Below are 22,669 nucleotides of genomic sequence, written 5' to 3'. Positions count from 1 at the left end.
GCTGCAGAGATGGAGCTCAAACCCAAGGCCACCCAACTGCAAAGCCTGAGATCTTAACAGCGTGTGACAGTGATTTGTCGACAACCTCCCTCTCCCACAGGACTGGAAACTGCTGAAGGATAAGAGCCACGTCTGGGTTATCTCTGGTTCCCCGATGGTGGCAGCACGCTGTGGGGAGGGTGGATGGATGGTGGAATGGTTTGGTCCCCACCCCACTGGTCCCTAGGTGCCCACCCTGGTTGGTGCAGTTGGCGTGTGTCTCATCGCTGTAGTCCCCGCAGTCGTTGTCCCCATCGCAGGTCCAGTGCTCGGGGATGCAGCGCCCGCTGTTACACTTGAACTGGGTGCTAGAGCAGGAGTGGCTGCAGCCGGCCTCGTCACTGTTGTCCCCACAGTCATTGTCTGGGGGGAGGCAAGAAGGGAAGAGGAGGGCAGGGGGTCAGCAAGTGGCCTTCTCTATGACCCCAGCATGGGGCCCCCACTCCCACCTCCCCATTCCCACCCTCGACCCACCCCATCCCTCCCACTGAGAAAATAAAAAACAGAAAAGACACAGAAACTGCATAGACTGCAGCATGCACCATGGCCCACGTGATGGGGGCAGGGAGAGAGAGGCAGGGCAGGCTCCAGGAGGGCCCTTCCCTGAATCTCGGAAGGCTGGGGCTGGGGCTGGGACTCATTCATTTCCCCTTTCAGCAGGGTGTGGGAACAGGGGTCCGCTTGCTTTGGGGGAAAGGCAGGGATTTCTCTGGCTCTGGCGGGACAAAGGTGGGCGGAGTAGAGGTGAGGCCTCTCTGCTGGGGAGGGAAGGTGTTAATCAGGCCCCGCCCTGAGCGTGGGCATCACCAGCCCCAAGCTCTGGGCTCCCGGCTCATGAGGGGCACTGCCTGAAGCTGGGAAGGCCGGGGGGGGCCCCCTCCTGAAGGCATCTGAGGCTGACTGAGCCAATGTCTTGCTTTCTGGGCCTCGTGGAGCGGGGGGGCACCAGACTTCCCTTCACATTTTCAAGACGCCTGAGAAGACGAGTTTGGCCGACCCCTTGGGTTGTGTTCCTGCCTCTTCTCCAGCTGCCTCTGCATCTCTGACGCTCTCCTTCCCCCATGTCTTGGTCTTCTTGTCCCTGCCTCTCTGTCATCTCTCCTGTGAAAGGCTCCTTCTGCCCTCTCTGCTTTCCCTTTCACTGTTTTCTTTCTCCCTCTGTCATTTCCTCTCTCTTTTCTCTCCTTGCTTTTCCTTCACATCCTAGGAGCTCTGGGGTGGGGAGCTGCATGGGGCTCCTGGGAGGAGGCCCAAGGCCAGCTGGGGCTCTAAGGGAGATGGTGCATGTGCTTCTATGCACTGACCGGCAGGCTCAGGACAGGTCTTTTCATCAGAGCCGTCCCCACAATCCTTCTCTGAAACACAGAAACCGCCAAGGCAACCATTGGCACACGAGACACGGCAAAGATGAGGGGCAACATGGGGCTGACCCAATACATCCTCACACACATTAGCCAGGGCTCGAGCCACTGCTGCAACACATCACAACACCACACCAGACACGACCAGAGCCCCAAGACGGCACAGACACAACAATCCACTGGCCCCCACGGCTGACATCACCTGGTCCAGGGTTGACCGCCAGGTGGGCTCCCGAGTCTGGAGCCAGAGCCTGGAGGGACCCCAGGAGACGGGGTTTGCAGGGAGAATGGCATTGGGCATGGGCTCTCCTTGCTCATCTCTCCCTGGCCCCTGAGCCTCTGCCAGAGGATGGGCAGCTCAGGCCCTGCCCGGGGAGGAATGGCACTGACAGGTGATGGGCGAGGTATCCCCTGGGTCCATCTTGGTTCCCCCACAGTGTTTCTAGCTTGTCCTTATTTCTCCCGGACAACCCAGGGGGACTTCTGTGAACTGGAGGAAGGCCCCGGCTTGATTCTAAAACCCCTTCACCTGCCACCCAGGGCCTGGCTGTGGCTTCTAGCTTGCCTAGGAATCAGGGCAGGTGAAGGGAAACAAGCTCTTACCATTGTCACATCTCCAGTTGATGTTGATGCATCTGCCGTTGTTGCAGGTAAACTGAGTCAGGGGGAAGCAGGTGGGATAGGCTGTCAGGGAGAAAGAGTAGCTGAGCAGGGTCCTCAAGATTATTTAGCATCATAGCACCAAGCAGGTGGGCGCTGGGTCCTTCCCATAACCAGCAGCCCTCAGCCCAGCCAGATGGGGGAGGGAAGGCTAAGTGGAGGTGCCTTGGCCTGGAACTCTGCCCATTCACTCCTACCCCTCTAAGCATCCTTTTTTCTAAGCAACTAATTACCAAACGCAGGCCGTGCGCTGAGTGCTCTCCGCGCATGATCTCACTGAACCCCTACATCAATGCTGTGACGTGGATGCCAGTATTATCCCCACTCTGCAGATGAAACTCACAGGGGCCCACGGAGATCGAGCAACTTGCCCAAGGCCACCCAGGTACTAAGTTGCAGGGTCTCTCCAGCACCCCCGCCCCAGGGCATGCTCTCGTGGGCCCTCCCTCCCCGTGCCAGCCTGGCCTTCCTGCTGTCTTGCTCACCACACGAGGCTGACTCATCGGAGCGGTCCCCACAATCGTCATCCAGGTCGCACGTCCAGGAGATGGGGATGCAGCGGCCACTGGCACAGGAGAACTGGTTGGGTGGGCAGGTGCGAGCTGGGGACAGGGATGGGCGTGAGTGCTCACAGCTGAGTCCCCTCTTTAATTTCACTTGCTTTGCTATTATTCTCTGCCTCTCTGGAAGTCTCCCCAAGGACCTCAAAGCTATTCTTCTTAGAGACATCATTCAAAATCACCTACGTGGTCTCACACCGGACGCTTCACCCCGTCTCTCGAGGGGTCGCTGGTGTCCTCCAAGGAGAAGATCCACCCGCCTTGCTTGTCATCCCCAACCTAGAGCTGTGCTCTGTCCCCTGAAAGCACGGGCCTCCCAGCCAACCCTGTCCTCCCTTCCCCTCTGCCCTGGGTGCCCCGTGCTCCTTTCTCTCCCTGAGGCCCCTCTGTCTTCCCAATCCTGGCTGCCCCGCCTGCCCTGCCCTGGTGACTGAGGGGTGCCGGTGTGGTCACGCCCTTCCCACACCTGAGCAAGTGGCATTGGACTCGTCTTCGCTGTTCCCGCAGTCATTGTCCCCGTCACAGAGCCAGCGGTTGGGGATGCAACGGTTGTTCTCGCACTTGAACCGGTCCGAAGGGCAGGTGTGCTGATCTGAGTAGGAGAGGTCAGGGGTCAGCCGGAGGGAGGGGCCCCCAGCTCTCCAGCTGTTGCCCAAGGGCCGGCTGTGCAGCAGGGACTCACGGCAGAGGGCGGGGGCCTCGTCGCTGTTGTCCAGGCAGTCGTTGTCCCCATCGCACTTCCAGCGTTCCTGGATGCAGCGGCTGTTTGAGCAGGCGAACTCGCCTGGCTGGCACTGGGGTGGGGGCACGTAGGACGGGTTTGCTGTGGGCACCACGAGGCGTGAGGGGGAAAGTCAGACCCAGGTCACGGACAGGTGCTGAGCCCCCTGTCCTCTGTTGGCTTGTTTTATGATTTTAAAATAATATACACAGTCATCTTTCCTAGTGCATAGTTCTTCGTGAAGAAATTATCTGGGTGGAAACTGCAACTCTTTCTCAGGCCACAAGGGTGATGTTTGCTCTGCTGCTTCCAGTACCTCAATGTGGTCTGAGAATAAAGGAGCTTCCAAGAGAGCCTAGAGCCCCCCATCCTTTTGTCCCCACCGAGCAGCCCGCCCCTTGCCCCTCCCTGCCATCTCCATGAACTGCCCCTTGGAAGTCATCTCCAGGACCCTCGGCCCCTGCTGTGGTCCCTGGACTTTTTCCTTCACAAATGCATCAACTCTACCGGCAGGAGTGAAAGCTCACACCTCACCACCACCGTCTGCCTTTGGCTATCAGCAGTGAAATCACTTCGTCCTTTGTGTTTGCACAGGGTAAGCTCAGGAAGCCCAGGACGCCCATGTCAGTCCCTGGCCCTGGCCCCCACTGCTCTGTGCATGCCTTTCTGACCCATCTCTCACCCCCTCTAATCCTGTGGGTCCCAAGGACCACTGGACCTGGAGGCTGTATGTGTCCACCTTGCTCCTCACCTGTGCTTCCAGACCATTCTCCCTCTCTCCCCTCTGAAAAATCAGTATTGACTTTCACGTTATTAGACTATATATGAACCCCTACTTCAAAGGACCCCAGGCTAGTCCCCCGCATCCTTAAGGGTTTTTAGCTCCTGGTTCAGGGTCACTTTCTCCAGAATCACTCCCTCTTTATTCTTGGTGATTTCAATGTGCACACAGGTGACTCTTCCATAATGCTGGCCCCTCAGTTTCTAAGCTCCTCTTCACCAATCCTCTTGCCCTGCACCTGGCCTCAGTCGCTCACTCTTAGGTGTGCACTATGGCCCACTGACCCATTTTCACTTCTGGGATTCTATCCTAAGGAAATCATCCAGAATATGGGAAGGCATGAAGCTATAAGAAATAGCAGAGGAGGTGATTAATAAACAGACTCTGGGTCAGGGTTCCTGGGTTCAAACCCCTGCTCTAACTTTGGGCCTCAATTTCTTCATCTATAAATTGGGGTAATAAAGATACCTTCCCTACAGGAATATTTTAAGGAGTAAATGAGTTACTGCATGAGGACTGCTTATAACCACGTGTAGTACATAGTCCATGTTCAATAAATGCTGGCTGTGATTACAACAAAAAACTGGAAACAACCTAAACATCCAACAGTAGAGAAATGGTTCAGTAAATTATGGGATGTTTACCCAATTAAATACATATTGGCCATTAGAAATTCTGCTGATGTATTCATGACGAACTGTCAAATGACAAATGCAGGAAACAGAACAGCAAAAGTAAATATATAGAGAAATTGGGAGGTTGTTCACTGAAATGGTAACGGTGCAATCTATGGGTGGTGGAATTTGGGATGATTTGTACTTTCTCTTTTGTATTTTTCTATACTGTTCATTTATTTTTACAATGAGCACGACCCGCTTTTATTAAAAAATGGGGCTATTTAAAATAATGCAATAATAACTCAGAAAATTTGTGACATATATGAGCCAAAAGGGGCAGAAAACATTTATATACAGTATATTCCAACCATGTGAAAACCCACCTAAGGAAAAAAGGATGGTGTGCCTTTACCACAATACTAACAATATAGTGGTGTTTGCTGGTGAGACTGGGCTCTTTTTCTCTCCTCTAATTTCCAATATTCTGAACTATTGTATAAATTTAATAATGCGGAAATAAATGTAAAAGAAGTTAATGGTTTTCTCTTTCCATAGCTGTCCTGCTCCTCACTTGGTTTCCCTGATTTTCATGCCTTCCCAAACCTCCCACCCCCTGGTCACCCCTAAACACCCTCCAGCCCTCAGAGCCTTCTTCTCTCACCCCATCCCTCACCTCCTATTGCCCCCAGGGCCCTCTTTGCCTCCTTCGTCTCCGACGGGGACACCGTGGCCTCCTCCTGCTGGGGTCTGCTCCCCCACCTCCCACCCCAGCTGGGCCCCTCGTACCCAAACAAGTGACACCGTCTGTGTCCAACACCTGGTCCTCAGCACAGGCACACTGGCGGCTCCCAGGGGTGGCCAGGCACAGGCTGCTGCAGCCGCCATTGTTCACCCGGCACTTGTTGGTACCCACTGTGAAGGAGGGGTCACAGATGGGAGAAGGAAGGAGGGGGAGGACAGGGGATGGGTTGCAGCAGGGTCAGGAAAGGCCAGAGAGGGGAGATGAGAGGCCGGGGGAGGAGACGCATTAAAAGGAGGAGACAGAAAGAGGAAATATGGAGGGGTTGAAGAAGAGGAGATGCAGTCATGGGGCAGGGGGGAGATGGGGAACACAGAAGGTCAGATTGGGGTGGGGGCCTCTCTTCTCGAGAGTCTCCAAAGTTAGAGCCTAGGATCCCTGGGGAGTGCCCTCACCCACCACAGGAGCCTCACCCCCCGATCTAGGTCCCACCCCAGACCCAAGTCCCAGCCCAGGGGTACCTTGCTGCTGCTGGGCATCATACATGCGGATCTCAAAAATGGGGGGCCGCTCGCTGCGCAGAAGGGTCACGATGGGGGGCGCGCCTCCTGTGCCCCGTTCCAAGCGGTAGACACTGCCACTCCGGTACTCGGTCCAGAAGAGGTAGTTGCCGTGGTGACACAGGCCAAAGGCGTGGTTCAGCTCAGGACCCTCGTACACAATCTAGGAATGGAGAAGAGGTTACCAAGGAGCTGGGAGACAAGTGGGGGTGCCTCAGGGAGGCCCGGGGGGTCAGTGTTCTGTACACTCATATGTCCATGGCCTGGGTGTGGGACTTGTCTCCCCCATCAGCCTAGAAGCCCCCAAGTGTGCACACCGTGAAGTGCCAGACCCTGAACCCAGCAGAGCGCGGATGGGGAGCTTGCCCACAGTCCTCTCTCGGGCTGATTCTTGTTCATTCATATCCCTCCGACACAGGCGCACGTGCGCACGCACGCGTGCACACACAGAGTAGTGAGCAGACAGCCAGGATCCATACATTCGTTTCTTCATCCACCACACATTTGCCAGGATCTATTAAGGTAGCACTAAGAAATGGAAAAGACGGGATCCCTTCGCTGGAGCTGCCTATTGTCTCAGGAAAGGCACACAAGGCTGTCCACGGCGGAGAGGGGTCTGGAGACAACACCCCAGAGGAGGCGGCCCGCCCCTGAGTGCTGTGCCAGTTGCGGAGGAGCTGGGTGGAGGCAGCAGAGGGCAGCACCCTGACGTGTGCTGGACTCGAAAGCTGTCTAGTGCTGCTGTTCCAAGTGCCGGGACGCAGGGAGCAGAGGGTGAAAGAGGACCACAGAGACGGTCAGGGGCCACACCACAAAGGGCCTTATATACCATGAAAGAGCTCGGTCCACACGCCTAGACTTGCACGGGGCTCATGGATGAAGCACGTAGCCCCCGGAATGAACGAGCGTGCGTCTACACCGTCTCTAGGCATCTCGCACCTGTACAGGGACACACAGTGCAGGCACACGCCAGTGTGTGCTGCCTGCGTGTGCACAACCAGGCAGAGGTGCACACGAGGTGTATGCTCAGGTGTTCACATGGGTGGTCAGGCCCACAGACCATGTGCATGGTCACAGAGATACTCCGATAGAAGCTAATCCTCAAACAACGTAAGACATAGGCACACAAGCACACAGAGGGACACACCCACAGGCTCACAGGTAAACACACATGAAGCACACAGGCCCGGACACACACAGACGCCCACACATTCAGACACACAGCCTCACCCGCACAGAAATGTGGTCCAGCAATGCACACATGAGCACCCACACACAGGTGCACGCCTGCCCACCTTCCGGTCCGTGCCATTGAGCAGGATGGTCTCGATGCGATCATAGAAAGCGTCCACCCAGTAGAGGCGCCCAGCTGGGATGTCCAGGCTCAGCCCATTGGGCCAAAGTACTGTCTTGGAGGTGACAAAGATGTCTCGGTGTGAGCCGTCCATCCAGGCCCTCTCCAGCCGCCCTCGCCGACTGTCCTTGGGGTCCTCCTCCCAGTCAGTCCAGTACATCCACCTGTGGGCAGCTACTGGTCAGCACCACATAGCCACCCCTGCCATCAACATCCTCCCCTGTGATCCCAATCCAGATGGGCCATCCCAGAGCTTCTCACAGGGGTCTTCCTGCCCTGCTCACCCTTAGCCCACATATTTCATTCATTCATTCCTCCATTCAACAAATATTTGTTGAATGCCTACTGAGCTGGGCACAGTTCTGGCGCTGGAGGACCCAGCAGAGACCAAAGCAGCCAAAGCCCCTGCTCTTGTACGGATATGTCCCACCCAGGACACAGACAAGAAACAAGTCAGTCGAGAGGGTCACACACAACGCAGAGCAATAGGAGTCAGGAGGGACTCGAAGCAGGGGCATGGCATGGAGAGTGCCCGGGCAGCCGGTGGGGAAGGCCTCTCTGAGGAAGTGGCATTTGAGCTGAGATGTGAATGCTGAGGAGCCACATATGCAAATACTTGGGAGTCCCAGGCAGGGCAACTCCAAGAGCAAAAGCCCTGAGGTAGGAAGAGCTGGAGTGCTGGTTTAAGGAACGGACAGCAGGCAGTGGGGACAGAACTTGCAAATGCAGGATGTGAGGTGCAGATGAGGTCAAACGAGCTGCAGGCAGACCCTGTAGGACCCCGGGGCTGATAAGGGCAAGGGGAGCCAGGGGAGGGCCCGCTGGGAGTGACAGGACCAGATTTCTATGCATGTGTTTAGAGCATCACTCCTATTGCCCTGTAGGTGGGGACACCTTTTCCCCTTTCAGCCCAATTCTCACCGAAGCATCCCACCTCGGCTGCCCTCCCCTGTCCACTCTCTCTCTTATCCCCCAGTCCTGAGGCCCACGCAGTCCCTGGCTCCTCCCCTCCCAAGGTCGTGGGAGGACTCACCCATTGAGCGGATCCACCACAATGGCCCTGGGGTGTGTCATTTTGCCCTCGATTAAGGTCTTGCGGGTCTGAGCAGCTTTCTCCAGCCTGGCCACACTGATGGTCTTCTTGGGCCCATCATCCGTCCAGTACAAATTGTCCCCCATCCAGTCCACAGCTACGCCCTCCACATTGTGTATGCCTGCAGTGGGCGGGGCGGAGCAAGGAGGGAGAGCCTCAAAGGAGGCTCAAATCTGCCTGCCTCTGGCTCTTAAGATACCTGCACCTTGGAGCACTTGGCTAGTGGGGAATGCAGGGAGACTCCTGTGCCCTAGACAGTGGCTGGGAGGGGATGGAATGAGAGGTTGGAGGAAGGAGCCTGGGAGGTCGTTTGTGCTGCCACATCTGTGTTGAGTCGGGGTCTCTCAAAGCTGCACATGGCAGGGCTTCCCTGGTGGCGCAGTGGTTGAGAGTCCGCCTGCCGATACAGGGGACACGGGTTCATGCCCCGGTCCGGGAGGATCCCACAGGCCGCGGAGCGGCTGGGCCCGTGAGCCATGGCCGCTGAGCCTGCGCGTCCGGAGCCTGTGCTCAGCAACGGGAGAGGCCACAACAGTGAGAGGCCCGCGTACCGCAAAAAAAAAAAAAAGCTGCACGTGGCAGCAAGAAAACCTACGTGGCACACGTGGGCTCACTTGAGAAGGCATGTCAGGGCCTGAGCTGGGGTGGACAGCTGAAGCAATAGGCATGTGGCTCTGGGCACAAGTGCGACGCCACATCCCAGGCCTAAAACTCCTGAGCTAACAAAATGAATAAGTTAGGAAGTGATTTTTCACTTAGCCACAGGCTTCATCTCAAGCTAAATAGCATCCCTGGTACAGGGAACCCCAGTCCTCTCCTGATGAGGAGTTACTTTTGATTTCCCCGAAGTCTTATGATTGCTGACGGCTGAGGTTCTCTGAGCCGAGGTGGGGGATGGAGAGCAGGCCAAGGGGTGGTAACCAGCACCAGCCAGACTAACTGGTTAGGAAGCCCTGTCCTGGGGGCCCGAGTGCAGGTTTGGGAGTTCCTAACACCCGGGAGGCATGGTGCAGCGCTCGCTCGGAGGCTCAGAGCCTCCTCGCCGATGGATATTCAGAAGGCAGTGCACTGCTGACCTGCTGGGGCAGCTCAGAGGGAAAAACTGGATTCCATTCACAAAACACAATTTCCTCAGGACATGTAAGCATGCAGCTCTTGGCGGCCGTGAGGTCTGGCTGCACAGACCCTGTGTGTACACACGTGTGCCGGTGTGTCTGCGCCGATTCAGAGCCTCAGGCCTCTCCCCGGCTGTGCACTGCATGAAGCTCCAGGGCTCTGAGCCAATGGCAGAGAGACCCTGAGTTTTCCCAAGGGCTGGCAAGGACGGCCCACACTGCCTTAGCCATCCATCCTCCGGCCTCTTTCCGGCTCAGCCAAGAAGGGGGTCACCCAGGGGTCAATCTGTCTATCCCCTCATCTCCATGCCAACCAGCCCAGCTAGCCAGTCAGGTGGGGACTCTCCACGCTGGAAGGGCACCAGGAGAGAGATGCCCAGGCCCCAAATCACTTCCTGCCTCAGGTGGGCGCGTGCCTTGGGGGTCCCATCCACACACCTCCCACTTTGGGGCCCTTACCATCCTTCAGGATGGTCTCCCGCTCAGTGCCATCGATCTTCTGGCGGCCAATGAGGTAGCTGGTGGTGTCGGCAAAGTAGATGAAGCCGGTCTCAGCATGGAAGTCCAGGGCCCGGGGGTTCATGAGGTTCTCGATGGGGATCATGTGCTCGTCGGGGACCTTGGCCCCCATATCCATGCCCCGGATGATGCCTGGCCGGCCCTTGCCATACACGAGGAATAGCTCGTGTTCCGGCTCTAAGGCAGGCACAAGGAGGGGCACAAAGTCAGACACACACACACACACACACACACACACACACACACGACCACCACCCAGCCAATGCCCCGGCTGTACTGGGTCAAGGGTGTGGGGACAGCAGGGGGTCTGAACCACATGGACAGACACATAAGCACGTAAGGTCCAGGGAACAACGCCCTGGGGGGTTTCTCCTATACACTCTAGGGGTGAGAAATGGGGTGAAAGTAGCATGTCTTCAGTAAGTGCCCTCTGTTGAGTAGTGAAATTAGTGGCCCAAATATGTTGGAATCAGGTCCCTTTTGACCACTTCCTCTGTTCATCCTAGTCTAAGCCATATCACTTCTTGCCTACACCGCAAAAACAGCATCCTGCCACTTCCCTGCTGCCCGTCCTCCACCCAGCAGCTAGCATGATCATTTTTACCAACGTGAATCAAATCTGTTAAGCCACCCAGAGCTTCTCATTCCAGTTAGAATATAATCCAACACCCTTCCTCATCTCCCCTCACTCACGCGCTGCCCCGCTCCCGTCCCCCTGCCGCCTCTCTGCTCTCCGGCACACCAAGCTCACGCTGGCCTCTGAGCCTCGGCACTACAGATTCCCTCTGCCGGAAACGCTCTCCTTTCAGGTACATGATTCACATGATTCACTTCCTCATTTCACAGAGCGCTTGACGTTAATATCACCTCCGCAGAGAAGCCTTCCCTGATTGCTGTCTAAACTGGAGCCTTCGCTGTCATTAACTCTAAGCTGCACTTTATTTTCTTCCTAACACCTACCCTCACCTCAAGTTATTTATGTGTTTGTCTGCCTCCCCTGCCAGACTATAAGCTCCATGAGGCCAGAGACAACGTCTATCTTGTTTACTGCTGAACCCTCACTGCCAGGACAGTGCCAGACATAGCGTGTGCTCACTAGATACTTGTTGAATGAAGGAAGGAATGAAGGGATGAATGGGCCAGTTGACAGTGTTCTCCGGAGCCTGAGTTGGGTAGCGGGATAAGCCCTGCTCTCGGATGGGAGTGCAAGTCGCATCCCTGTCCCTCACCAGGGCGAAACTTTGGGTAAGCCCCTCCATCTTTCTGCATCTCAGACAGATGCAGCTGGGCTATGGGAGGCAGGTAAGGACCCCTCCCGTCCCACCCCAGCAGGCACACAAGCCCTTCCCTGTCACTCACTCTTGCACGACTTCCCATCACTGCCCAGGCTGAAGCCGGAGCGGCAGCGGCAGGTCCGCGCCTTGTGACTGTTGGCCAGCAGACAGATGTCGGAGCAGCCTCCTGGCTTCCCGTACTGGTCATTCTCGCAGGCGTGGCTCCTCACTGGGGCAGGGTGGAGAGCTGGTCAGGACCCCTCGAAGCCCCTGTGCCAGGCCTTGAGAAGGCTTCCTGCAGTCTGACCACTCTCCCTCCTGCTAAGGTCTTTGTGCCTGTTGTCCCCTCTGGGGATTCGGAAGCCACAGGACTGGCATTCCTCTGCTCTGACACCACCCAGCCTTCAGACTCTTGGGTGGGGACCTCTGTGGTCAGGGGACAGAGTCACACTGTTGCCCACAGCCAGGCGCTTCTACTCTAGACCAGCCTGGGAACTGGGAGGGGTGATCTACGTCCTGAGCAGAATAGGGGCAAGGGGCTCCCTGGGGGTGGGATCTGGAGGCTGACGGGCAGGAAGGGGCAGCAGGGGAAGAAGACGGTGGAGAGGAGGTAGTCTGGGGTGGATGGCTAGGAGAAGCAGTCATGCCACAAGAGAATCAGGGGTGTCCCTAGCGGGGCTGTGGAACCCCGCTCACCTCGGGGCTGACGCCGCTGGTGGTAGATGTGGAGGGCACCTCCCTTGTCCACACGGGTGACGACCTGGTAGTCGGTGCTGTTGAAGCGGTTCACGCGGATCACGCTTGTCTTCTGCTGGGCGTTGGCATTGTCTGAGTTGGTGGCGTAGAGATAATTCTCAAACACGGTCAGGCCATACAGGTGCTCGATCTGAGATGGGCAGGCAGGAACGGTCAACATGAGAGGAGAAGAGAATCCTCCCTCTGCCCCTGGTGAGCCCCTCAGCTTCTCTTCCAGACTCCATAACTTGCATCCCCAAACTCATTCCACAGTTGTCTGACTCCGTGCTTTACTCCTGTCTCCTCTGGACTATCCTGTTCTTGAGATATGCTTGTCAAATCCCATCCACCCTTCACAGAGCATCTCTTTGAAGGGCTTCTGGAATCTTCTAACCAGAGAGGACAGTCTCTCCTTCCACACTCCATTTCTGGCTGTAATCCACTGTCCGGTGATCTGTGGGTTTACTCTACCCACTCGGCTCAAACCCCTTGAGGGCAGGAACCATATCCCTCTCAGAACCAGGCACACATTCAATGATGGGATGATTTTGCACTGAAGTAGAGTTGGGCCCTACACTCTGTCCACAGGGAACATTCTTAGTCCGCCTCTAGCTCCCAGCTTTTGGGAAGGTTGAGAGAACAGACTGGCCCCAAGCAAGCCTGATAACAGCCTCTGCTACCTGCATAATGTATCTAAGGTAACCAACTGTCCCAGTTTGTCCAAGACTGGCCCAGGGGACTTTCAGGGCTGACACTGGGACAGTCTCAGGCGAATCGGGATGGAGGGTCCCCCTAATTATCCCAGAAGAGAGATGTCATCTCTGAACTGGAAGGGCTTCTAGACTAGGTTCAAGTGCTATTTCCCAGCTGTGTAACCTCAAGCAAATCACTTAACCTCTTTGAATCCTGCCTTTTTTCAGCTGCCAAAAGGGAACTGAGACACCTGACCGCTCATTTTCCAGGGGCTTGTTGTAAGAACCCAACTCAAATGAGAAAAGGGAAGTAAAAGGTGGTCTCTAAAATGACTGTGGCCGTCCGAGTGGAAGCCATATTCTGTCCTTTCCCCCAGATGCTCGTGCCCACCCCCTCCCTACCAGAGGGCTCAGGGCAACCACGCTCCCATTCTGTCCCCCGCCCTCCCAAGAGGCCCAGAGAAGGGTTTCCCGGCCAAGACTTCCTCCTCACCAGGATGCCCTGGATGATGGTCTGCCGGCCCTTGCCCTCGTAATCCACCACCTCAATGTAGTCCAGGTAGGCATCGGCCCAGTAGACGAGGCGGCTGACCAGGTCCAGCGTGATGCCGTGAGGAAACACAATCTTGCTGTCGACCAGCTTGGTGCGGTTCTGCCCGTCCATATCACAGCGCTCCACTTTGGGGATCTGCCCGTAGTCAGTGAAGAACACCTTCCTGTGAGCAGATGGCATGTTAAATGGGGTCTGGACACTGGGCACCCTCCCTTCTACCACAGCCTCTGCCTCCCTGTTCCAGGGCCAGTGCCCCTGCCTGCCCCGCTCACCCCATGGCAGGGTCCAGTGCAATGCCCTTGGGGTTGTAGAGCTCCAGGTCTAGCAAAGTGACACACGTGTCCCCGTTTCGGTTGCAGACAAAGATCCTATCATCGATGTCATCCACAAAGTAGAAGTTGCCTGTCAGCCAGTCGATGGCCATCTGTTCCACGTCTGGAGAGTGTGAATGAAAGGGCTATGGGGGAGGTCCTCCCACAGACATGCCCACCCTCTGCTGGTGCAGAACCTACCGTGGGAAGCCCACCTCCTCTGGGGTGCCCTCCTTCACCACCCATGCCACGGCTGTCTCTCCTCCCTGAGCTCTTACGGGAGCTACTGGCAGTGGCACATTTTGCCTTGTGCTCTTGGCCACCCTTCACCTACAGGGTCTCTCCAAAGAGAAGTCTCTGAGTATCCTCCCACACAGCGTTGCTCCCCATGCCGAGCTCAGGGTGGGCACACAGGGGCACTGGATAATTGGTGGCTGGTTGGCTGACTGACAGGTTTCCCAACTCTAGCCCCTGCTTGAATGGGACCAACTTCTTGGGGTTCCAAAAGGCAGTGAGCATAGGTCTACTAGCTCATTCCAGAATTTTTTAAATCTGCTTTTACTTTAGATAAGAGCACTCAGGCTAATAAAACATCACACATCTCTGCTTTTGGCTGGACTTTCATCCTCTTTGTATGGTAAGTCGAGTTATATCGCACTAGCTAGGAGCACAGACTGGAAGCTGTACGTGCTGCATGACTTTTAAAAGTGGAAAAGCAGGGCATCCATCAATAAATCCACTCTGAGAGAAGAGAATGTCCAAATATGGGGCCCACAGAGATGGAAAAGGGAAGGTCCATGGTGGCAAAAGGTTAGAACCAGTGGCATGGGCCAAACTTCCAGTACTCATTCCCATTCCCCTGTTTCTTCAATGTCTCTACGGCTCAATTTCCTCCAGTCCTCGGGAGGGTGGGAAGGAGCAGGGAATAAGATAGAGGGCTGGAGGGCTTCCCTGGTGGCGCAGTGGTTGAGAGTCCGCCTGCCGACGCAGGGGACGCGGGTTCATGCCCCGGTCCAGGAGGATCCCACATGCCGCGGAGCGGCTGGGCCCGTGAGCCATGGCCGCTGGGCCTGCACGTCGGAGCCTGTGCTCCGCAACGGGAGAGGCCACGAGGGTGAGAGGCCCGCGTACCGCAAAAAAAAAAAAAAAAAAAAAAAAAAGATATAGGGCTGGAGGAGAGAGTGCAGAGGAGGAGAGCCATCAAAGGACTCTGAAGGTAAACTGAGGCATGGCTCAGAAAGAGGGGGAGCTTCAGAAGGGTGGGAGTGGGGGAAGAGGATGGAGACCAGGTGCCCATACTCAGTCTATGGCAAAAAGGGCCTAAGAGATCAGGGGTGGGGCAAGGGCAGCAGGAAGTCTAGGAGGCAGGAAGTCTGGGGACCCCCTGCTGGCCTCCTGGGGGGCGGTGTGGCTCCTTCTCTCCAGGACCCACTGGCTCCCATCCACCCACTGCCCCCTCCAACTACCACTATCAGAGGTGATACCTCTTGCAAGCAGGGAAGTTTCCAAGACAATGACTCCCTGGGACCCCTGCCTTGCACTCCACTTCCACCAATTTCCTCAGCAGGTAAAGGAGTCTTTGGACCACCTGTCTTTGGCTGAAACTTATTTATTTATTTATTTATTTTTTACTGAAATCCCCACTAGCCACACTCAACCTGGTAAGGATTATTCAATCCCTACACAGCTACAGGTATAATGACTAGGCTTTCTGCTCAGCCCTCCCTAATCCTCCCCCCTCCCTCACAGGGATTCAGGGGCTGTTTCCTAACAGTGGGTAGGGGTGGGGGGCACAGGGAACAGGAACACGGCTCCCAAGGAACTTGGCCAGGCCCTGACACTGACTCACAGTCACACGACTTAGGCTGAGGGAGGAAGGGAAAGAGCCAGTCTGAGACTCTCACCAAACTAGTTTCCTCTTCAGGTCCCCCCTGTTGAACCCCACCCCAAGATGCCTGGAGAAAGAGGTCACAAGGATGAGGTGTTACCCCTGTGACTGCTGATGTGTCCCTAAACCCAGCAACTCTCTCCTATGAGCCCCAGTACTGTCCCCTCCTGACAAGGTCAAAGAGAGGGGGCAGAGCAGCCTGGGCGCGTGGATCCCAGGCCGGGTAGGAAGAGGGCCCAGCGCAGGGGTTAGGCGAGCAAACTACCCCACACTGTGACCACAGAGAAAACAGATGAAAATGAACGCTGCTGGACCCCATCCAGAGGAAACCAAGGTCCCAAGCTGGGGCCGGGGCGGGGGGGGGGGGGGGGGAGGGGTGGACCCTGCCGCAGTCGCAGGCAGCCAGCAGGGTGGGTGAAAGGCAAACAGGGCTGTGTGCCCTTTACTTGGTGGGCACGGTGGGGGTCCGGGGGATGCTGGCATGTAGGCGAACCTCATCACTCAAAGCTGTTTCCCAGCACCAGCTGGGGCAGCTGCGTCCTTCCCTCCAACCTCCTGAGGCTTCCCTGAGTCACTGCCCAGCTCCAAGGCTGGCAACACCCTTCCCCTGCTCCCCGATCCACCCTCCCTCGGCAAGAGGGGAGGAGGAAGAAACCTGAAGGGATCTGATGCCCCCCCATCCCAGATGCAGTTCCACGTCCTCCCCTGCAGCCTCAGGATGGCCGACCTTCGAGCCTCCCTGCTGGCCTGGGAAGGAAGGCAGAGGGATCGTCCTTCTCTCAGATGTTTACCCTTGGCTCGTCTCCTCTTCCACCTCCCAAAGGCCAGGCAGGGCCCCACTCAGCAGGCCGGTGAGGAGTTGGCAAGAACTGGAGTCCCCAGCCCGGCCTGGGCTCCCCTTTGGTATTTTTGCAGCTGGAGACTATTAGTTGCAAGCAAAACTCCTTTGTTATCCAACCCCTCCACCACATTATCTTCCTCTCTTCTCAAGTCCAGACTCCTCTGCACACCCCACCACATACACTCACACACATGCACACACTCACACGCACACACACGCTTGGCCAATCTTCCCATTGCAAGTGTAGTGAGACGGGCTCAGATTGGGAGAGGGCACCTTCCCTCCCGGGCTCCCCGCAGGCAGTGTCTGGGCCACTGCCCCCTGTCCCGGGGCGTGGAGGGGGCAACTGGAGTCCTGGGCTTCGGCCTGCAGGACCTGACATTCTGTCTCCACACACCCAGAGGGCAGCTGGCCCCTCGTGGCCCAGCCTTCTCGGGACTGATCCACCTCATGGCACCCTCCACAAGGGCTCTCTGGCCAAAGGCCCCAGAGATCCTGAAGACGGGAGAATCCTGTAAACCCAAGGGGTGGGATGCTGTGTGGTGATGGGAGGAGTGTGGGGCTGGTCTGGAGGCTGAGGGGTTAGGGATGCCAGGGTAGAGAAGGAGGCCAGGAAGCTGGGAGGGTAATAAGACAGAGGATAGACCACAGCCTGCCTGTGAGGGAGGGTAATAAGACACAGGATAGACCACAGCCTGCCTGTGATATCACAAAGGACTTTCAGTTCCAGGCCCCAGAATAGACCTGGGCTGTGTGTTTGTAACTGCTGAGCCCTCCCTGTGCCCCAACGCTGATGCTCAGCACTCGGCACTCGCCACCACTCCAGCTTTCCTCGACGTCGCCCTCCTTCACGTCATTCAAGAGGCGTCTCCCTAAACTGGTGGCTGCTTTTCCAAAAACAACAGCCCCAGCCCATTCCCAAGAAGACCCTAACTTCAGCCGCAGGATTCTAGTCACTCTTCCTAAAATAATTCTGGGGAAGGAGGAGAGTCTCTATGCCTTGAGGAAATATCCCCCAACACATCCATACACCCAAGGATTGCAGAATAGGGTACCAGGTCCCTGGGCGAGGAAGGAAAATGCCATTTCCACCTTAACTACATCCCCAGTGAAGACACCAAGTTCTTGCCCTTGTTCCAGAAAACTTCCCTGCCTCTCCCATCACTCTGCCCTGGGCCCAGACAGCCTCCAGACACTGACAGCCTGGGTGTGAAGCCTAGTCCTGTCACCTTCCAACTGTGGAACTATGGGCAAGTCACCTGATGTCTCTGAGTCTCAGTCTGCGGATCTGGGATGGGATGGTGCATTAACAGCACTTAGCACGAGGCCTGGCACATGATAAACGCTCCACAAATGGGAGCTGTTGTTCATACCACTGCATGATCCTCCCTCACCTCAACCCCATCCTTCCTTCCCTTTTCCATCTGTCCCTCCAGCCAGAGCCCTGTGGCCTCCTGACTGAAGGTAGGCCCTGCAGGTGGGCAGTTTGGGGCTGACACCTACTATTTATTCTTCAAGATAGTTCAGGCCCTCAGAAGGAAAATTTCTGTATTGCAGGCTTCCATAAGCCCCTTTTATCACAGCCTGCTTACCTGATTACAAATATTGTGAGGGCAGGGCAGGTCCTTCATTTTTGTCCCCAGCGCCTGACACACACGTACTGATTCATTCAACAAATATTTGGTGAATGCTGAGTGCTCACTCTGTTGTCCTAGAGCTGGGACTTAATTTTTTCCTTCCCTTCTATTGCCAGGATCCTCCTTTTCTGGCCTGAGGATGCCTAAGACAGTGGGACAAGACGTCTGTCACGCAACGTTCTTGCTTGTTAGAGCCACTCTGGGATCTCACCCAAGGGCTGGGGGAGATGCTTGGGAGCCCGGGGCCTTTGCAGGTAGGGAGGAGACCACCGGGCAGGCCTGGCAGAAGTTTTGCTAAATGGCATGTGCTCACACTCCTGTTTCGTGCTGGGTCCTGATTTCAGCTCTTCTTGTTCCACCAGCAGGTCCGGGGATCAGCCACACTGGGTCAGCTCTGTCCCTGGGCTCCCTTCCTGCCCCGCTTGTACTTCCAGCCCCGCTCCCCTCCCCTGAGTGGCCCAGGTCCACACAGGCTCTCAGTCCTGGGTCCCGGGGATGGGATGCGTGGACTCTGCAACTCTGATTCAGAATCAGAACAAGGGTCTTCCCACTATTGAGAAATTCTTGCTGGGCTCTAAAACACATCTCTCTTGCTTAAGTTACTTCCTTTGGCTTGAAAACAGGGAGGGGGTTGTTGGGCGCAGGCTGGGTGGAGAGGCAACTTCAAGGAGACAGCGGGGGAGGAGAGGACTGGGCTGGAGCTGTGCCGGGAGACACAGGGCTGGCCTGGCCAGGAAGAGGAGAGAAGGGCCATTAAATGATTAGGAAACTTGGAATGGGAATGGGAAGCAAAAGCACCAGAATGCGGGGGGCCCAAGGCCAAGAGCAGGCTGGCGAGAGCCCCCCAATATTCTGACACCCAATGGGTGGAAAGGCCAAAGAAGCAGGTGGCCAGTTTTCATCTGTGACACTGGAAGTGTTCTGTAGGCTGGGGTGAGGGCTGAGAGGGCCTTGGGTGCCCAGCTCAGTGGGAGCATGGCTCCCCTTCCAGCAGGGAAGCCAGTTCATCAGACTCAGAGGAGATATTCTCTCTTTCTGTGCCCCTTCTCTAGACAAATCACTGCCCTATTTCCTGTTGTGATTTTAAACACACACACGCACACACACACACACACACACACACACACACACACACGAGAGGGAGGGAAAAGTGAAGCTGGCCAGCTGGACTTGGGGACCCATTTCGCAACCTTGCAGCCTGCAGCCTAGGAGGACTTTTCTGGGCCTCCCCTCCAATCTCCTCCTTCCCCATGCAGCATGGTACAGAGAAGAAACCCTAGGACCCCCAAGGGCCCCTCCAGAGCATTCCCTCATACACAGCCCCGAATGAAGTGACTTCAGCAAACCTTATGTCCTTCAAGGCCTCTATCTGCAACCTCAGAACCTCCCCTCACCACACACACACATCTTCCCAGGGCCCCGCTCCTGCAGTCTGTGCTCTTTCTTTCTACAGCAGAAACATCCTCAAAGCTCAGGGAGGACAGGTCAGAGGAGTGAAGCCTAGACAATGCAGGGCCGGGCTGGGCTGGGGGTCAAGCAGACTTGACCCCCAGCCCTGCCCAGGGGCGGCCCTGCAGGGGGCTGGACAGGGCCTGAGGTTCCTTGAGAGGGTGGTCAGAAGCGGGGGGTAGGGTGGGCAGGCCAGGCCTGTCGACCCCTCTGGGCCTCGGTCTCCAGAACTTCAGTCTTTTGTCTGTCACTTTCAAAATGCTTCCCATGTTTATGCACAGCCTGCTCTGCCGTTTCTTTACATCAACTCACTTTTCTTATTTTGCTGCATCCTGAACAATCTATGAAGCCGTAGGTTTGATGTGCTGGCTGTAGGAGTTTCTAACGGGCGTTACATAAAAACATGACTGTAACAATAAAAAACGCACATCCATACACGACCTAAAAATCAAGGCACTCCGGCTTTGGGAAAGGCAGTAGTAAACCCTGAGGGGTGGGACACGGTCTTCCCTGAGGGTCTCCTGGCTCACCCCATCATGTTCTCTAGTCATGGGATCAGAGTCCTCAGAGACATCCCCGTCCTGCTGGGGCAGCGGCAGAGCGGAGGATGGACCGTGGAATTACATCCCAGGAGGGAGGAGAAGAGATGAGGACTGATTTCTAAGACCCACCCTCCAACCCAGGCCAATGCAAGACACAGGCTGGGGGAGGAAGCGCTGGCAGCCCAGCCTGTTAAGGGATGAAAACACACACACACACACACACACAGACACACACACACACACGCAGGCACGCACGCACGCACACGCACACACACCTGTCAGAACGAGTGAGGATGCGGTCAGTAGGTCTCTCCCCACTCTTGAGTAGAAACAGGGGGAAGGAGCTGGGCTCAGACAGGAAAAGGCCGGACTTCGGCCCTAAGCCTATTCCACGGAGCCAGTCATGAAGCCGCACCAACCACTGTGGGGCCTGGGAGGGGCCCTCCAAGGCCTTAGGAGTCAGAGCAGGCCTGGCTCACAAACGCCCAAGGACCCATGTGAAACAGGCTCACTTCCTGGCCTCCTTCCTTCTTTCTATTCTATTTCTGTTTCCAGAGTTTTCTCCAGGGCAGGCTCCCCCTTCTTCCCACACCAGCAGGCGGGCTTCTCAGCCTCTGGGCTCTGGGCTCCAGCACCTCTCCCTTGTCAGACTTCCCCCCCCAACCCCCCCCACCCCGGCATGGGGCTCAGGCCAGGGGTCCGACGGAGGTCAGGGTCAGCCAAGAATGGCACGATTGCAGGGAGGGCTCCCCCAGAGGGCAGAGAGAAAGCAGGAGAAAGCAGCAGCCTTTCTTATTCCTGCCCCTGGGGGAGCTAATTACAGGCCAGTAGCCCACTGCCCAGGTGAGTGCCTGGGACCAGCCACGCTGCACACCAGGGCAGGCCATCAGCCTCTCCTGGGAAGGGGGATGAACTGGGGGCGGGGGGAGGGTGCTGGGGAGAGACACTTCCGACATCCTCAGCTCAGGGCCCATAATTAGTTTGTGGGATGAGAGCAAAACAACCATCCTCAGGGTGACAGCCAGACATTCAGGCGGCATGGGGCATGGGGTGGGGGTAGGGCAGGAGGAAGGGACAGAGGCTGGGGCAAGAGGAACCCATTCATTTGCCCCAGCAGCATTTCTCCCCAGAACCTTCCGGTCTCTTCTGGCCTCCTGGACTCTGCCCCAGAGGGGCCCAACGAATCTAGCAGACTTTGAAGGCAAGGCTCTGTTTGCCAAAGGAGGGGCACCCACCTGAGGTTATTTCCTGCTTCTCCTGGGGAGAAAGGCAGGAGAGGGGCCAGGCCAGAACAAAAAATGTTCCCATCAGGGCACCCCTGCCAGCCACCTATCCACAAGCTCATCAGCCCATTGGCCGCCCTGAGGCAGGGCCAGGGAGGGAAATGCTGGAGCTGTTTGCCCAGACAGCCTGTTGGGTGGGACCGTCAACAAGGAACAGGGAGAGGGCAACTGTCTCATGGGGTCTCACCCTAATACTACCCTACCTACCACGACTGCCCGCCCCTCAAGAGCTCAGCCGACCAGGCGTAGCAGCCCCCAGCCCAGCACTCCAAGGAGGACAGGTCTATCACAGGTGAGCCTTGGTCACCAACAGCTATTGGGATGCTGTGGAAGGGCCGCAGCTGAGGTGTGGACCACACAATGGGGCTGCAAGAGGGCGAGGGCTCTTGGAGGAACCCCTGCTCCCTCAAAAACTAAGCCCTTGTGTCCTCCTGGGATTTTGGTCTTCTGTGGGGATCATCACATGGGGACCCAGAGAAGGAACTTCAAGATCTTCTAGACAGGACCCAGGTTTACCATCCTAAACCTTGTGTGCACTGGCCTCTAGTTACTTCTGGCTTTCCCTGCAATTTATCTGATCTCCCCAGACAGGCTCAAACCCATTATGCAGATTAGGAAATCAAAGCAGAGACAGGGAGTTCTGGTTTACTCAAGGTCACAGATCAAGTTACCCTCTCTCCTGCGGGAGAGATCAACCATAGGCCAGACCTCCCCCCTCAGCCCTGTGGTGCATTTCCTGGAAATGTGATGATGCCAGATGTTTTGTTTGTTTATGTAGCAGCATCTGAGATGAGCAGGACGGCTCCAGGCAGTGGATCTATGCCCTGGCCCCATCCCCAGTGACAGCCCATCTGCCACCTCTGAGACAGCAAAGTATGGCCTGGGAGGGAGCCCCAAAGGGGGACATCCAGGATATCTGAGAACGCTCACGTGGCCCCAGCGCTCACGGCTCCTCCTCTGGGCTCATTCCTGCCACAAAGCCCCCTAGAAACAGCCTCAGGACCCCTACAGCCATGCTGCAGCAGGGAGTCCGTTCTGGAGATGTCCCCAAGAGAAATAATGGAAGAGGAGATTGGACCCAGCCTGGCCGCGGCTCCTTTGCCCTCAGCTACAACTTAGCCAGGCTCCTCTGGTTCCAGGCCTCTTCTTTCCCTTGCTCTGGCTCTCGCTGTGTGGGAAAGCCCCTCTGTGGATTTATCAACACTCCTCTCTCTGAAAAGGGACAGCCCCTGGTCTCTGGAGGCTGACCAGTTATTGCCCCCATCGAGCACCTCTTCTGGGAGGCCCTTCTCTGCCCTGAGCCAGGAACGCAGGAGCCATCAGAGACTCAGCTCAGAGAGGGGAG

The 22,669-nt window shown here is 56.4% G+C and overlaps 1 protein-coding gene across 5 annotated transcripts in view; it reads right to left on the bottom strand.

Annotated features, from left to right (window-relative positions):
* Positions 1-22,669, bottom strand: part of LRP1 (LDL receptor related protein 1) — a 79,711-nt gene that overhangs the window by 40,991 nt on the left and 16,051 nt on the right. For all 5 annotated transcript variants that reach the window (XM_089920890.1, XM_089920891.1, XM_089920893.1 and 2 more), the window contains exons 7-20: positions 13,646-13,808; positions 13,314-13,536; positions 12,090-12,279; positions 11,479-11,622; positions 10,060-10,296; positions 8,426-8,606; positions 7,334-7,556; positions 6,000-6,201; positions 5,526-5,651; positions 3,303-3,443; positions 3,087-3,212; positions 2,546-2,662; positions 2,004-2,084; positions 235-402 (exon numbers count right to left, since the gene is read on the bottom strand). In XM_089920890.1, coding sequence (XP_089777016.1) covers positions 235-402; positions 2,004-2,084; positions 2,546-2,662; positions 3,087-3,212; positions 3,303-3,443; positions 5,526-5,651; positions 6,000-6,201; positions 7,334-7,556; positions 8,426-8,606; positions 10,060-10,296; positions 11,479-11,622; positions 12,090-12,279; positions 13,314-13,536; positions 13,646-13,808 — 2,322 coding nt within the window. The remainder of the gene's footprint in view (positions 1-234; positions 403-2,003; positions 2,085-2,545; positions 2,663-3,086; positions 3,213-3,302; positions 3,444-5,525; positions 5,652-5,999; positions 6,202-7,333; positions 7,557-8,425; positions 8,607-10,059; positions 10,297-11,478; positions 11,623-12,089; positions 12,280-13,313; positions 13,537-13,645; positions 13,809-22,669) is intronic.

Source organism: Delphinapterus leucas, chromosome 11 (assembly GCF_059928025.1).
Source record: "Delphinapterus leucas isolate spDelLeu-1000000601 "Yukka" chromosome 11, BTC_Dleu_Yukka2, whole genome shotgun sequence".
Classification (NCBI taxonomy): Eukaryota; Metazoa; Chordata; class Mammalia; order Artiodactyla; family Monodontidae; genus Delphinapterus; species Delphinapterus leucas.
This window is presented reverse-complemented; position numbering and strand designations above follow the sequence as displayed.